The sequence below is a fragment of the Ammospiza nelsoni genome, chromosome 15 (assembly GCF_027579445.1).
Source record: "Ammospiza nelsoni isolate bAmmNel1 chromosome 15, bAmmNel1.pri, whole genome shotgun sequence".
NCBI classification, from domain to species: Eukaryota; Metazoa; Chordata; class Aves; order Passeriformes; family Passerellidae; genus Ammospiza; species Ammospiza nelsoni.
Window position 1 is genome coordinate 17,952,084 of NC_080647.1, and position 14,671 is coordinate 17,966,754.

General features: G+C 42.4%; 1 protein-coding gene across 1 annotated transcript; it reads right to left on the bottom strand.

Moving 5' to 3' along the window:
* Positions 1–369: 369 nt before the first annotated feature.
* Positions 370–14,373, bottom strand: LOC132080121 (homeobox protein CDX-1-like). Its single transcript, XM_059483130.1, has 3 exons — positions 13,938–14,373; positions 3,819–3,964; positions 370–624 (listed from the first exon to the last, which is right to left on the bottom strand). The coding sequence occupies exons 1-3, from the start codon at positions 14,371–14,373 to the stop codon at positions 370–372; spliced, it is 837 nt and encodes a 278-aa protein (XP_059339113.1).
* Between the last annotated feature and the right edge of the window lie 298 nt (positions 14,374–14,671).

Below are 14,671 nucleotides of genomic sequence, written 5' to 3' on the forward strand. Positions count from 1 at the left end.
TCCAAGGATCTCCCAGCCTTGTGGCACAGGCATCCCTTTCTGAGGGACCCCCGGCCTTGTGGCACAGACATCCCCTTCCAAGGATCTCCCAGCCTTGTGGCACAGACATCCCTTTCTGAGGGACCCCCGGCCTTGTGGCACAGGCATCCCCTTCTGAGGGACCCCCGGCCTTGTGGCACAGGCATCCCCATCCCGAGGGACCCCTGCAGTTCGTGGCCCTCGGAGCTCGTGCTGCGCTGCACACCTGGCGGTGCCTCTGGTTTAGTGTCCTTGAATCCTGTGTGCCCCGGGCTGGGGCACGCTGGGGACCCCCCCGGGCCCTGTAGTGCTCCGGTGTCGCTCCGTGGGCTCGGTGCCACCGTGGCAGGCTCACTGCGAGGCCACCACCTGCTGCAGGGTCCCTCCGTGCTGCAAGCCGCCCATGGGCAGGGCGGGCGGCGGCGGCGCTGGGAAGAGCGAAGCGGCCATGTCGGGGTGAGGCTGTGCCTCAGGGCCCGCCATGGGGCTCACCGAGCCGGAGTCACTCTGCAGAGAGCCCAGGCTGCTGCTGCCGTCAAAGTGAGTCAGTTTCTTCTTCATTAATTTCCTCTCTTTGGCTCGGCGATTCTGGAACCAGATTTTCACCTGCACAGGAGCAGAGGAGAATTGTTTTCAGTTGCTACAGGACTGAATGTGGTCCTTTGTGTATTTAGTCACAGAGTCATAGGGAAAATCAGTGGCATGAGGACCACTGGGAAAGGCAATAACAAACTGAGACAACAGAGCTGTTTGCTTGTTTTTCATACAGGTAATCCTTCGTATTTAGTAATAAAATATTTATTAACAGCTTGATAAAAAGTGAGTTTTGTTGTTAGTTCAGTTATTTCTTTATGGAATGAGCTTTGATTTATTTAATTTTTTGAAACAAAATCTAACAGAACAGAATCTCATGTGTCCTAGTGATTGCCAGAATTATGCAAGAATATTGTTACACTGAAAACTGTGTGCCCTAGACAGGGCAAGCCAAGATCTGCTACTAGTCCATAAACTGAGGCACAAAAGCTTTCCTGATTGGATGGTGCACGTTAATTAGTGAGTTCCAGTGTGGAAGCCAGTGGAAATTTACTTCTGGGCAGAATTTCACCTGCAATACACAACATAAATTCAAAATATTATCTTAGCAGTGCCTGAATAGCTGAGTGCTTTCTACTTCATTTGCAGGTGGAACCAGAATCTGCTGCTGCTTTCCACACAATCCAGTGGCACCAGTGTCCCTGCCCTGTCACAGGCACACAGCCGCCTTGGGGAAGGCATGAAGGACCTGCTGAAGGAGGATCTTCATCAGGGTGGGATAAGTGAGGATGTGGGCTGAAGGTGAGTAATGGTCAGCTGAAAATACTTCATAACTTGTTGAGGTGTGAAATGTTCTGTGGTCACTGGACTGGCTTTGGATGTGAATCCCCAGGGTTGGTGTGAAGCTGTGCACTCCAGCACTTTATCCTTGGAAGTGGCTCTGCATCATGTCTAGTCAGTGTAATAAGTCAAGCTACCTCATTTAGGTTTGTTGTGTTTTCTTGTGCAGACAGAAAGGAAACAGTTCTGTCACTGTTTTCTATAGCCCAAAGAGAAAAAAAAATCAATATTTTGCTGAGAAATATTGGTCTGTTCAGTTATTTTTTGTTAGAAACTAGAAGGGGAAAGAGAATAATGATTGGAAAGGAGGTAAAACAGTGAGAGGTGATAACACCTGTGGCTCCTGGGCTGAATTTTAAAAGAAAATCACTGGTGAAGTCCAACAAAACATCTTAAGGACTCTGTGACAGTCTCAGGGTGCTTCTCCTTGAGGCATATTATTCCATTTTACAGTTGAAGGACTCAAATACATGCAAAGCCCATGTAAATTTAATCCAGGTCTCTTAAGTCCCAGGCTGCCATCTGAGATGTTTGGCAGTTCCTTTTGTTGTCTTAGTTCTGGAATATCATTTCAGTACTAAATTATGTTCTATTAAACCAGTCTCAAGCCCTCTCAGATCTCTTGCTTTCTGACTGTGCAGAGATAATCCATTCTCATAATTTCTCTCATACATTTGTCAAAATGTATGAAAATATAGAACAGTCTGAAAAACTAAACCAACTTTCCAGAATTACCCTCTGGCTTCAGTGTTCTTACCTGCCTGTGGATTGAGGTTTTTATTCTGGTTTGTTGTTAAATTAGAGAAGCAGATCTGCAGGGAGGAATTAGCAGGCCCTGCAGGGTCGTGTGCCAATTATCAAATAAGTCCAAGTAAGAACAGCTCTGTAATGTCAGACTGAAAGCTGACAGGGCCAGCTGCATCTGTATGACTTGTTCTTCACCTGTTGCCCTCCTTCCTTTTAATTCTTTTTTTCATGCAAATTTCTCTTCCCTTGAAGTCTGATTTTCTCTCTTCTTTCTCATCGTCATCATGTCCTTTATTTCTGTATCCTTCCTATGTTAACAGTGCTTCACTTTGCCTTTTTTTTCTTAGATATTGCATCTTTCCTTCCTTGTTTAAACAATTTTTCTTTGTCCTTTTGAGATATTCCTTCCAGGGCATTTTGGATTTTAGCAGAGGCAGGAAAAAGTTTTTCCAGAAAATCAATTGAGGTTTTAGGTAGTGTGCAGAGAAACTTGGGATGGAACAGTGTGTGTTCAGTTGTGCTCATATGATGGAGTTTTTTAATTTGTACAAAAGGGTGGTGGTGGGAGTCTATCAGGTATTTCTTACTTAATCTTCCATTTTTAAAAAAACACTTCAGAGATGTGGTTGTATGAACTGTAATTCATTTTGTTCTTGATATATTGATGATGGTGAAGAAGAAAAAATATTGTAAAAGCTGTTGCCAAGTTTCCCCATTATATACAAAAAAATAGATCACATATTTTTGTTTTACCTCTTCAAATACACTTACAAAACATTCATCAGGAATTATCACTGAGCTAGGAAGTTTCAAGTAAATATCACTGGTTGTTTACACAAGCAGGGCCATAATATTCAAATTCAGCATTATTAAGTCAAATTATGAATGTTTTAACAGCCAGCAAAAAGACACATGGTGTATTTTTTATATCTAGTTGAAACCAATTTAATTTTCAACAATTAAATCCTGGCATTCAGCAGCAGATTGAGGAACATTTGCAAAATGGGTGTTTGCTTCCCCCTTTCTGTAAGCTCAGCACGTGCTGTGTGAACCAGGTTCAGGTTGGATGGACAGTGCTCCAGTGGGTGGGCTCTGGACAATTCCTGCTCAGCACAGCCCATAAAACAATAGTTAATCAGAACTAATCATGGGATTGTGTTTTGATTTATCTGCTGGGAACAGAAGTGTAATTTGGAGGGGAGGAAATGGGGCAGGAGAAAGGAGTAGCATGTATGTAGGAAACTTTAACAAAAGGTACAAGGCAGCCAAGGAAACAAAACACTTCAAGTGTCCTGCCCATACTTGAGCTCATCACTTCCATCTCCACTGAGACTGACCTTGTTGCATTTGGTTCTGGAATTCCCACTGAATTCCCAGCAGAACCAGGACTTCTGCTTTAGAAAGTTCAGCATGAAATTCTCCCTGCTGCCACAGCCCAGAGGGAAATCCAGGCAGGAGTTTGGTGATCTGGTTTAGCTTGTGTTTTTCAGAATAGGAAAAAGATGGTGTGTGCATTTCCTGGGTTATTGCAGAGCCCTAGTTTGGGTTCTACTGCAGAGGGAACCCAGTGTTGGTTACTGGAGGCATTAACATTTCTGTATTTACCACACAGTTACCTCATCTCCTCAGCAGCAGTCAGAAATTCAAAGGAAAGCCTGGATGGCTGATCCATACTCTACCTGTCTCTCGGAAAGTCTTAGGTTTGCAGCCAGTTCAGACTTCCTCCTGATTGTAATGTATCTGTTGTAATGAAACTCCTTCTCTAATTCTAATCTCTGATGATCTGTGTAAACCACTCGGTACTTCTCTCTCGTTCTTGTTTTACCTGTTTTGAAAGAAGAACACATTGCTTCAAGCTAAAATTTTTTCACTTTAGCACCACAAAATATCTGACCTTACATTTGAAAATATCTGTGGGGATTTTAGGCCTGATTCTCTATGCACTTACCCAGAGTAACTCCCTTGACTTGGTCTTGATTTACAACACAAGAGGTTCATACCATCAGATACTAGGTTGGCTCCTTAGTAAATAGATAATAAACTGCTTCTCATGTTCTTTATCACCCCTGTGTTATCATTTGGGAAAGGGAAGGCATTCCTGGTAAGACTAAGGAGCCAGGAAACCTGGGTTCTGTTCCCAGCTCTGCTGCAAACATTCTGCCTGCTGTTGCATTGCTCTTGTCTCTGTCCCTAGAGCTGACACTCTTACCTGCCTCAGAGAAAACTGTCAAGGACATTTTAGTGCACAGAAATACTGAAAGCTTCCAAAATTCCTCACTTCTTGTTGCTAGAAAAATTCCCACATCATTGTGATTGTTACTGCAGTTTGGAGATTGTGTTTTCCCATCAAGTCTGGCACAGTCTGCCCACGACCTGATAACAGCACAGGGAACAGTAACATAGATTTTCAGATGACAGTTCATAAAAAAGAGAAAAGGCAAGCAATAATGCTTCACAATGGGCAGGGAGCTGCAGCATCTGCTGTTTTGGGAGCAGCATTGCTGCCTCCCTTCAGCTGTGGGTGCAGCTGAGTGGAGCAGACACGGCTCAGCAGCATCCAGGGCATTAAAAGGCAATGGCAGAAGACAGGAGCCAGGGAGCACAGATGCAAGGAGCTGAAATTTTATGGATTCCATACGGGGTCATTTCTGAGGACAGAATGTGTGGCTGCTCTGAAAGAAAGCTGAGAATGGAAAAGGCTGCTGCTGGCTCCCTTCTCTGTGGTTTATGATTTAGGGAATCAATATATTGGAGATCAGCACCTGCTTAAAGCCAAAGCCTGAGGTCTTCCCACATTTTTAACAAATTGGATCATTGTTGTGTTAAAACCAGTGTTCTCATCTCTGCTGACCACAATCTTAACAGTTTTTGATGCTCCCTTGTTTACCTGTATTTATATGGACATTCCTTCAGATGTGGATATTTAGCCAGTGAATTGTCTGGGACAGGAATATATTTTCATTGTTTTTTTGCTCCGTATTCCATTGTGGTGCTGGAGGTTGTGAAACTGTGTCCTCAGTGGTCACTGCAGCAGAAGAACCCCCTCAGGTTCAGGTTCTCCCAGCTGATGCACAGAACTCAGGTGTTTGTACCTGTACCCATCTGCTGTTGCTGCAGGTGTTGAGTGGCTTTGCACAGCTACTCCTGTTTGCTTACAGAGCATTTTCTGACAAGGTTACAGAAATGCCTAACTCCTCAAAAACCAGGTGCCACAAGCTCCTAATAATTACACTCTAATAAGAGCAGTTCATTTGGAATGGGGTGAAATAGATTCCCAGGCATGGAGTTGGTGACATTTTAGTGTCTGAGTAGATCCCCCTGGCACAGAGCCCCAGAGGCACCAGCTTTCCCTGGCTGGGGAGAGGAGCTGCAGGGGCCATCTCCCAGTGCTGCCAAAGGCCTATTCCTACCAACCCCTCTTCCCACTCCCCTTCATAGCTCCCAGAGCAGAATTCAGGGTACAGGACTACAGCAGAATCTTGAGTTAATGTTTTTCCTCCATCTGTGGAGGGAGATGTGGTGTCTCTTTGTTTTTTGTGGAACATATTTAAAGTTAGCATTGCTTTCCACTTGCCATGCACACCATATATGGTCAATTTTACCTCTTCCAGTATTTGACAGTCAGGACTTGGCTATTTCTAAGAATTTTTCACTCACCACCCTATTGCTTGCATTAGGAAATTCTTCAGGTTCTGCTCCTCTTTGTACTATTTGTATAGATCCCAGAGCCAGAGTTGGTGAGCACTGAAAGTCCTGGGCAATGCAATGCTGTAAATAAATCCTTTTCTAGCCTGGATGGGGATGGTTCTGGCTCACCCTACAACACAGGGGTTCTCTAGGACTCTCTCCAGGTTTGTAGAACTAAATCTTCATCAGAATTTGATCCTTCAGCTCCCATGTTCCAACCCTGGGGGCGCATCAGTAGTGCCTTTACAATGCTCTGGGCATCATCAGCCTGATTATTTGGAATATTTCAATAGGGAAAATAGGTGTGGGATTGCTCCTTAGGCTGTGGCTTCTTCTCAATCCTTTGTCTCAAATGTGTTACCTGTGTGTGAAGGTGCTGCCTGCTGGGGAAGATGAGCAGGACATTCTCATTCCCTGGCATTTCCACCGCTGTGGAACTGCAGCAGAAGCAGAATTAGCCCAGTGACGTTTACACCGATAATCCAGTGAAAAGTGCTGCTAATTTTAGAGCACGAAGGTAAGAATTGTAGAGTCTCTAAGGAACAGCAGTGATTCAGTTCAGTCCACATAAATACCAGGACATTTGTTTTCCTTCACTGGAAGTGTAAATTGTTTGTTTAACATATGGTAACCTGTGGTGCTTTAATGCCTCACTTGATATTTTTTAACTTTTGATCTCTTTAACTGGTAGTTTGGTTAAGGGTTTTTTTCCTCTTCAAATGAGACTTTGGGGTCATTCTACAGGACAAAATGTTTAACATGTTTCCTTAGTGTCCTTTGTGTTGTTAAGATGGAGTACACAAAAGAGCAACAAGGTGATCTTATCTTGACCTCTATTCTCATTCAGAAGGCACAGACAAATATCAAATGTTCTTCTATTGCCAAAACAAGGTGGTAAACTTCAAGAAAAACCTTCCTGTTTCTGGTTTTGAGTGCTTAAATCCTTACTACCTGGATAGGAGAGGGTTGTGAGGGTTTTTTTTTGGTTGGTTTTTTTTTTTTTTTTTTTTTTTTGTTGTTTTTTTTTTTTTTTTTGGTAGGGTTTTTTGTTTGTTTTTGTTTTTTTTTTTTCTTTTTAGAAGAAGAAATTAAATGTACATGGAAAACAGAACTTTTTCCCATAAGATCTTTTATTTCTGTATGAGTAGCTCTCAGGTTCTTTTAGTGGAATTGATAATATTTGGATTCTTTTTGAAGGAAGATTGGGAGCTTTGACATCTAATTTCTTTCTCAAACTTAAGAAAATAATTTAGAAAGTGAAAAAGCAAAAGTAAGGAATTCTGAGAAATGCTCTGAGAACAATTCTCTGATGTGTCAAATAAACCTTATCTTTAATAATTTGATTTTTTTTTTGTGTGTGTGGAGTAATACTGTCTGTGAGAGACAAGAGACAGTGGGAGCTAAGATCTGCCAGAGTCTTCCAAGAGACATTTAGCTCTGGCAGAGCCATGTTTTAGTTTGTTAGGCTTTTACTCTCCTTGATTCACTGAGTACACTGAGAGTCTTCCTACTGCCTTTGTTGGATGCTGGGCTGGAATTAGTCTGCACATGGCATTTCCTTTCAAAGGCAAAGCACACTTTTATTTGCCAGAGTTAACAAACAGCAGCCACAGAACCCATCCCTAAACAGTTTGGGACTTCAGTTTCTGAATTCCATCTGTTAGAGCAGATCCACTCCAGTGTGTTCTGCAGACCTACTGGTTTTAATTTAAATTGCATTTTATTTCCAGGACAAATATTACCTGAGTAAAATTTGAGGTGGGACTAGTGGATTCACCCCAGAGAGAGTGGGAGGATGTTCTTCACTTCTCAGGACATAATGGCAGAATTCAATGATGCAATGATAGAAGTCCTTGTAACAATCCAATTCTTTAAGGGAATCCTGCAAATTTTCCTCACTTAGGTCAGTGAAATAGCCAACATTTGACTTTGTACCATCTTAGATTAATCTATCTTTTATTAGTGACAGGTTAAGATTACAATCAGCAGTGCTGTGTCAGTTCTATAGGGAATATATTCTGGCATGAACAGTTCCACCATGGAATTGTGGTTGGAGAGGTTATTGGTGCTTGGGTGGAAGAGAAATGAAACAAAAGGGCTTTGAAGCAGCTACCTTTGCAGCCTGCCTGCCTTTGTGCTGGGGGAGTGGATTTCCTGGGTTTAATGAGCTATATAAGAAGAGGGAGTTTTGTCAAAACCCTTTTTGCACTAGTGATTACTGAGGAGTGCCTTTGGAGCAGCAAGAAATCAGAGATTTCAGAGCTGGAAATCTTTTTGTGGGATATACTTTAACAATGCTGCTCCATCACACCCACTCTGGCAATTTTTGACTGGCCAAGTTTTGAGTTGGGGGAAGGGAACAGCTTTCCCATTGGTCATAAAATTCACAGAGTATTTCTTCTGAAGACAATAAAGCTGGGAGAAGGCCTCTTTATTTGCTGTGAAAATCATCACCCTTTCCGGCAATATAACTCCTGAAGAAAGGAGGGAGAAGGAAGAGACAAGACTGCATATCAAAGCAAAGAGAAGTGTTAAAAGGGTCTGTTGCCTCAATATGACAGATAGGCCTCAAAACCTCAGACAATGTAGGCCAGGAAAGGAAAAAAAACCCCCACCATCGGACCTCACAACTTGTTTACAAAGCAAAATAAATTAGCATTAGAACCAGCCCTGGGCCCTCTTTCAGAGCCTCCTCTCTTCACTTTTCAGGAATATTCTGCAGTCACTGAAACCAGCATCATAAACCAGCATCATGATCCAGCATCTTTCATAAAATCAGAAGCTGCCTGAAGATGTCCTAGGATAGGATAGTGTGGGATTTCTATGGGATTGCTGACAAAGCATTGCAGCCTGGATTCCAGGGTTTAACAGTGTTTCAGAGGAAGTTATGGCTGTCCTTGGTGACTGGATGTTACCTTAAATCATCCCAGAAATGTCAAACAGCTTCTGGCCTGCTCCCACCTGCATCTCTCTGTTCCTTTAGTATTAAAAAACTGATGCTAATTTTTGAGTTTATAAAAATGTAGACTGACAGAGATCAGGCCTCAGTTTTGTTTAGGACTCTAACTACTTATGTATTTCAAAAGTCTAGGAAAAGTAAAGGGCAAATTCTCCCTGACCTAAGTCAGTAATTTCACTGACTTAATTGAAATTGCAAAACAAAAGTAATTTTAAATAATGTTTGAAGACAAACATTGTGCTGCACATGATGTTCTGTAAAGCTAAATTTAAAAAAAAACTCCACCAGCCACTGTATTAGAAAATGTGGCATAGATCAAATCTTACATAATATTCCTGCCAGAAGCCTTGGTGTGATAAATAGGTGTCCTGGCCCTGTGCATTACTGCAAAGTTAGGTGCTAAAGGTTTGTGAAACTCAGTGTAATTCTGTGTTTGTATTTTCTGCTGCATCTCTCTCATCTGTTCTTTTATACATGCTCAGATTGTTCATGCTGAAAAAACAGAATAGAATCATAGAACTGAAACCTTTCAACAGACTTGAATTTTCCCTTCTTTTTTCAATTTTGAATATGTTCTGCTATTCTGGAATAAAGCTCATTGGCCAAATTCTGGTTTTCCCTTTGCTAGTGTAAACTTTTCTATTCTTCTTCATTTATAGAAGGAGTTGCATCCAAAGCAGAGTAATTTTGATTCTCTTTAAGCAATGACTGGACAGGCAGAAGCACTCAACCTGCAGAAAATGTCAGTGGATTTCTGAGTGGCAAACCAAGGGAAATCCCATTGCCAATGACTGTAGACTAAAAGGAAAGTGATTAACTGAGATTTTTCCCAAGTGTTGTGTGTTCTTTAGCATTCAGTATTTTACAGAAATGGTCTCTAAAGAGGCTTGCCCCTGTTCCTTCCATTTGAGGGAATATAACTCCTTCCTTCAAAGACTGTGATACATTTACAGTGACTTTAGTCATGATGCTCTCAGTCCTCCTGTCATCAGCAGCAGAAAACTGTCTTCTGTGTCTGCAGAGTAAATTTTTATTGAATAAGAATGATAGGAGAGTTGTCATCTACAGGAAGAAATCTCTCCTCTGGATCAGTTCACCTGTTTCAAAACGTGTCCCCACCCTGTTTTACGGTAACATAAGTGCAGATCTTAAGGTGCACTTTCAGCTTTGTGAGCAAATTCTCCTGGGAGTTCCCTGCTCAAACTCAGTGTTTTGGGCACACTTTTACCACAGGTGTGTGTTGTTTTCTCACACAGTCATAAAGTCAAGTCTACTCCTGTGTGAGTGATGACACAGCTCCATAAAAATCCTGAAATCAACAGGACGAGATTTGTAGCTTCTTCTAAGGTGGTTTTATTCTACTTTCCATCAAAGAATTTGCCTGTAATTATGTCTTGTGTGTGTGTGGAATTTCCACTTCACATTTCTACCTGTGGCTTTGTTCTGTTCTGTGTTACAATTGCTGTGCTCACCCTCTCCAAGGAGAGGTTGAGGAGACAGGAGCAGTGTAAGGGTTGGAGTAGAGTCTTTTAGTATTTGTGGCTGAAAATCCTGAGTACTCAGAGCTTCCCCTTCAAGTGTTGTGAGTCAGAACACATTGGCTTTTTCCTGAGGAGTGCAGAGACAGGGCCCTGGATTCTACGTGCTCTGCACTGAGGATCCAATCCCTGCAGACACTCAGCCATCCTTCAGTCAGAGAAAGAAGGATGCATGAAAACCTCAGCAGGACTTTCCTGCAGGAAATGTGTTCTAGTAGTATCAAATCAGGGTGATAATCTCACTTTAAATAATTAGTTTTTCCAGAGGTTTCAGGTACCCTCACAAATTTCACTTTACATCAGTTGAACACATGGTTCTACACTGATGTTGTTTTTAAAGTTACAAAGTAAAACTTGCAATAATTTGTTCCTTTGTTTCAGGTTAGTTGTGTTGATAACAGTATCAAAAGACCTGGAGGGCACGAGGCAGTGGTAGAAATTGCAATAAAGTGTTTTTCTTTGTCATCTGTCAGGACATGAGGCTGCAAAGCACCAGTAAGAGAAGATAACCATGAAATCTCTGGAGATGGGAATGCCACGGATTCAGGGCCTTGTTTCTGGAGCTGCTCCAAGCCAGACTACTCAAAGTGAGTGAACCTTTGGCAAGAATCTCTCCCAGCCTTAAAGGGATAAGATTACAGGAACATTTCATGCGTACTTCTGAGATATCTTGCAAAAATTACTTGTTTTAATAGTTACTGTTTTCACAGAAAAATATTATTGGTAGTGTTAGTATTGATAATTAGTGCTTTGCCGAATATAATGAATAAATAGCAAAATTAATTTGTCTAAATTATTACTGTTGTGATTGCCTCAGGTAAGTCAGAGCCTCATTTTTTTTCATCACTAAGAGCAGTGGTCTGTATCTCTTCACAGAGAATAAGGAAAGATAATAAATAATAAGTGTGATTCCTTCATTCTTGCAACACCAGACCTTTACTGAAATTCCCAAAGGTTTTGTAAAGAGACAGAAGGATAATTCTTAGTGAACAGAGACAGCTTGAAGGATGTAAAAAGAATTGTATTCCATCTAAGAAAATTCGGAGGGGTTTGATCATGATCCAGCAAACAACATTTGCAGTGAGCCTGCTCACACCCCTGTAATCACTGCAACACCTGCATGCACAGAACCAAACTCACTCAGGTGCTTTCCCAAAGGAAAACATTTTAAAGTCATTTCATTTTTTGGGAAACCATGAAGGATACCAGTGCCCTTGCTTTTAAACACAAAAAGACAGAGGATAAGGAGTGAAGGGAGAGAAAGGAACCAACTCCAGTGAAACAGATCTGCTGGCACTGAGCCTGCCTGACCTAGCAGAAATACTAATATATATAAGAGGGAAAGAAGCAGCAGGAGAATTTCTTCTCTGGATTTTTCCCTAAAGCAGCACTCAGTAGCTTTTAAATGTGGCCTTCCACTGACCCATGGGCATTTGGGAGGGTCTGTTCCTGTGGCCTGCTGAATTCTCCAGTTCTGGACACAGATATGCTCAATATCTTGTTAGACCACTCCAGAAAGGAGACACTCCCAGCTCTCCTGGGAATGCTTTGACCTTTGCAGGCTTGAAATCTGGAAAGTTAGAAATGTCTAAGTTGTTCTTGAGCAGCAGTTAGAATGTGATTTTTATATTATGTAACTATATCTCTATATGTGTGTGTGCTGTATCAATCTGTCCCAGTGTCCCACTAGCAAAGGGACAGCACAGAACAAATCAGGTTTTGCTCCTTTGGTGTGACTGGAATCCACAGGAGCACAGAGCAGGTAAGGAAGGGATGAGGAGCAGTGGTTTTTCTGAGCAAGGGTTCTGCCATCTGTAAATCTCACAATTAGTGAGCAATTTTGTGGCCCTTGTAAGGACTCCTCAAAAGCAAGCTGCAAGTTTTTTCAAAACAGGCCTTATGTTGCTTTTTTTCTTGGATAATATTCAGTGAAGAACAAATAAGATTTTAAAAATACAAACTTTTTCATCCCCCAAAAAAATTCTTGTTCACACAGAGCAACAGCCTGTTCTGATTGCTCTATTGAATTCTGTGGACTCTCCATGAGCTAAAGTTGTGTTCAGCAGGAGTGAGGAGGACTCTGCCCATACAAATTAGATGCATTATTTTAATACAGACAACTTTTCTATGCAGTTGCTTTCAATTCTCTAATGTCTGTTTTAAGGAATTGCTTTTCCACCAGAGATTGATTCAGTCCCTGCTTTGAAGACTTTTATTTACAGGCAGGTGTGAAGGGAGGGAGGGAAAGGGAAGGAACCTTCCTGGGATGCAGCACTGAAATACTGGGAGCATCTCTTTAGGGGAGGAATTGAGCATCCCTAATTTCTCCTGATCTCAGTGCATGTCAAAGCTGCTCAGCACCTGAGAGGATCAAATACTTTCATACAGCAGATTATGCCTCTGTTATTTTCAGGCAGTTTTCCCTCTTTTTCTACTCCCCTTTCTTGTTTAATATTTTTTTCATATACAAGGTGCTGATTTTTGTTTTAGGGATGCTCAATGTTTATATTTTCTCTTGTTCCTCCTCCCAGTCAAACAGAACCTTTCCCTCAAGCTTCATGGCTAATTTTTGCTGCTTAAATACAATTGAAGAATTGTTTTGTACTCCTTGACTGTCATGCAGCAGAACCTAATCTGTGGCTGTATTACCAGGCTGTGTTACCATGGATCTTTGTATTCCTGCATATTCTGAGAGCTGCTACTACAAAGTGAAGCAAGCCTTTCCTTATCATCCCTGTTTTTAAAGCATTGACTCATTGTTTGATCTTGCAGATCTCATTTCAGTGTTCTGAGGTTTGGAGGGGTTGGTTCTGGTAGAAACCCTTACTGCCAACCCCCTGCTATGCATATTTTACTTGAACTTTTCCTAGGTACTCCAAAACTTGAGGAAAGTAAGCAAAAAATAGGTGGTGGTGAATACAATACTTCCTATTCCATCCAAATCTACAGAACTCCTATGAAAAGCAACTATTGGATGTCACAACTTTAAAAACATATCTGAAGTGGGAAATGAAAGAACACTGCTTTTCTGTTGAGATTTTAGCTGACTAGAGATTGGAAAATTATAAGGCTGTGGCTAATTCTAAGTCTTGCACTTGCAAGATAGTGTGTTTTTGGGGTTAGCTCTAGTATGATAATAAATAGTGAAAGAGACATGAGAAAGGACAGATGTAATTTTTAAGGAATGGGGAAAAGTTGATGTTGTGGTGTGGCTAATGGACGGTGTAAATTACAGAATATTCATGAGATTATTCCTTGCTGTATGAGTGTCTGATGCTCTCTTCAATAAACGGAACTTGCTGATGACTCAGATTGAGCCCCGAGTTTTCCCTGCACCCGACAAATAGCTCATCCCCGACAAACAAATCATTCTGCAACACTTTTCATCTCCCACAGGATTAAAGGTCTAACAAGAAACACAAGAAATAACCAACTGACCAACTCACCATCCAGTAACTGAACCAATATTTAACCACTAGCAAGAGAATCCTTCAGAGCAATCAGGATCTTGCTTTATCAGTCTGAATCCTTCCCTCTGAACAGGCAAAACCCCCCCAATGACACAACAACAAGTTAAAATCTGTTCTCAGCACAAAACCTCCGTGCCCTCCTACCTGTGGACGTGGACTGCACGGTTTTCCTCATCCACTCATAAGAGCTGTGCCTTTGGCTGTTGGGAGAGATTTGCTGGGCATGGATTGTATCTACAGGAGGTAAGGGCGCAGCAGCAGCAGCGGGGTGCAGGGAGCTGTAGTCAGCAGAGCTGTAGGAGCCCTGGCCAGGGGACGAGCCATTGATGTGGGCAGCGGGCGCGGCGCTGGAAGGGCCTGGGCCGTAGGCGCCCCAGTCCTCGCGCTGGGGGCCGTAGTGGGAGCCCCAGGCGGGCGCCGGCTGCCCGTGGCTGTCCAGGGCTGCCACGGGGTGGTATCCCATGTAGTCGGAGTAGGCTGGGGCAGACACGAAGTTCTGCACGGGCAGGCTGTTGCTGGTGCACCTTGCAGATCCTGGATACATGCTGGTGTCCTTATCCAACAGATAGCTCACGTACATGATGCTCACAGCCTGCCTTTGTCTTGCTGGGACATCCTGCTCCTCGCAGGGTTTGTTTGATCTCCCTTCCCCTCCTCTTTCTTTCTCTCTTTTCTAGCCCAGCCTGGCTCTATAAATGACTCCTGCTAGCCCTGATGTCCCTTTACTACACATGATTAACAATGGTTTTACCAGGTGCTGGTGGTAACAGTTTACTAAGGTCCTGCCTGATGTCACAGATAACTGCCTGCCCCAAAATTACATTTGCATTCAAATGAAGGGCTGCCCATGCAGGCAACCCCACCTTGCTGCTAGTTCC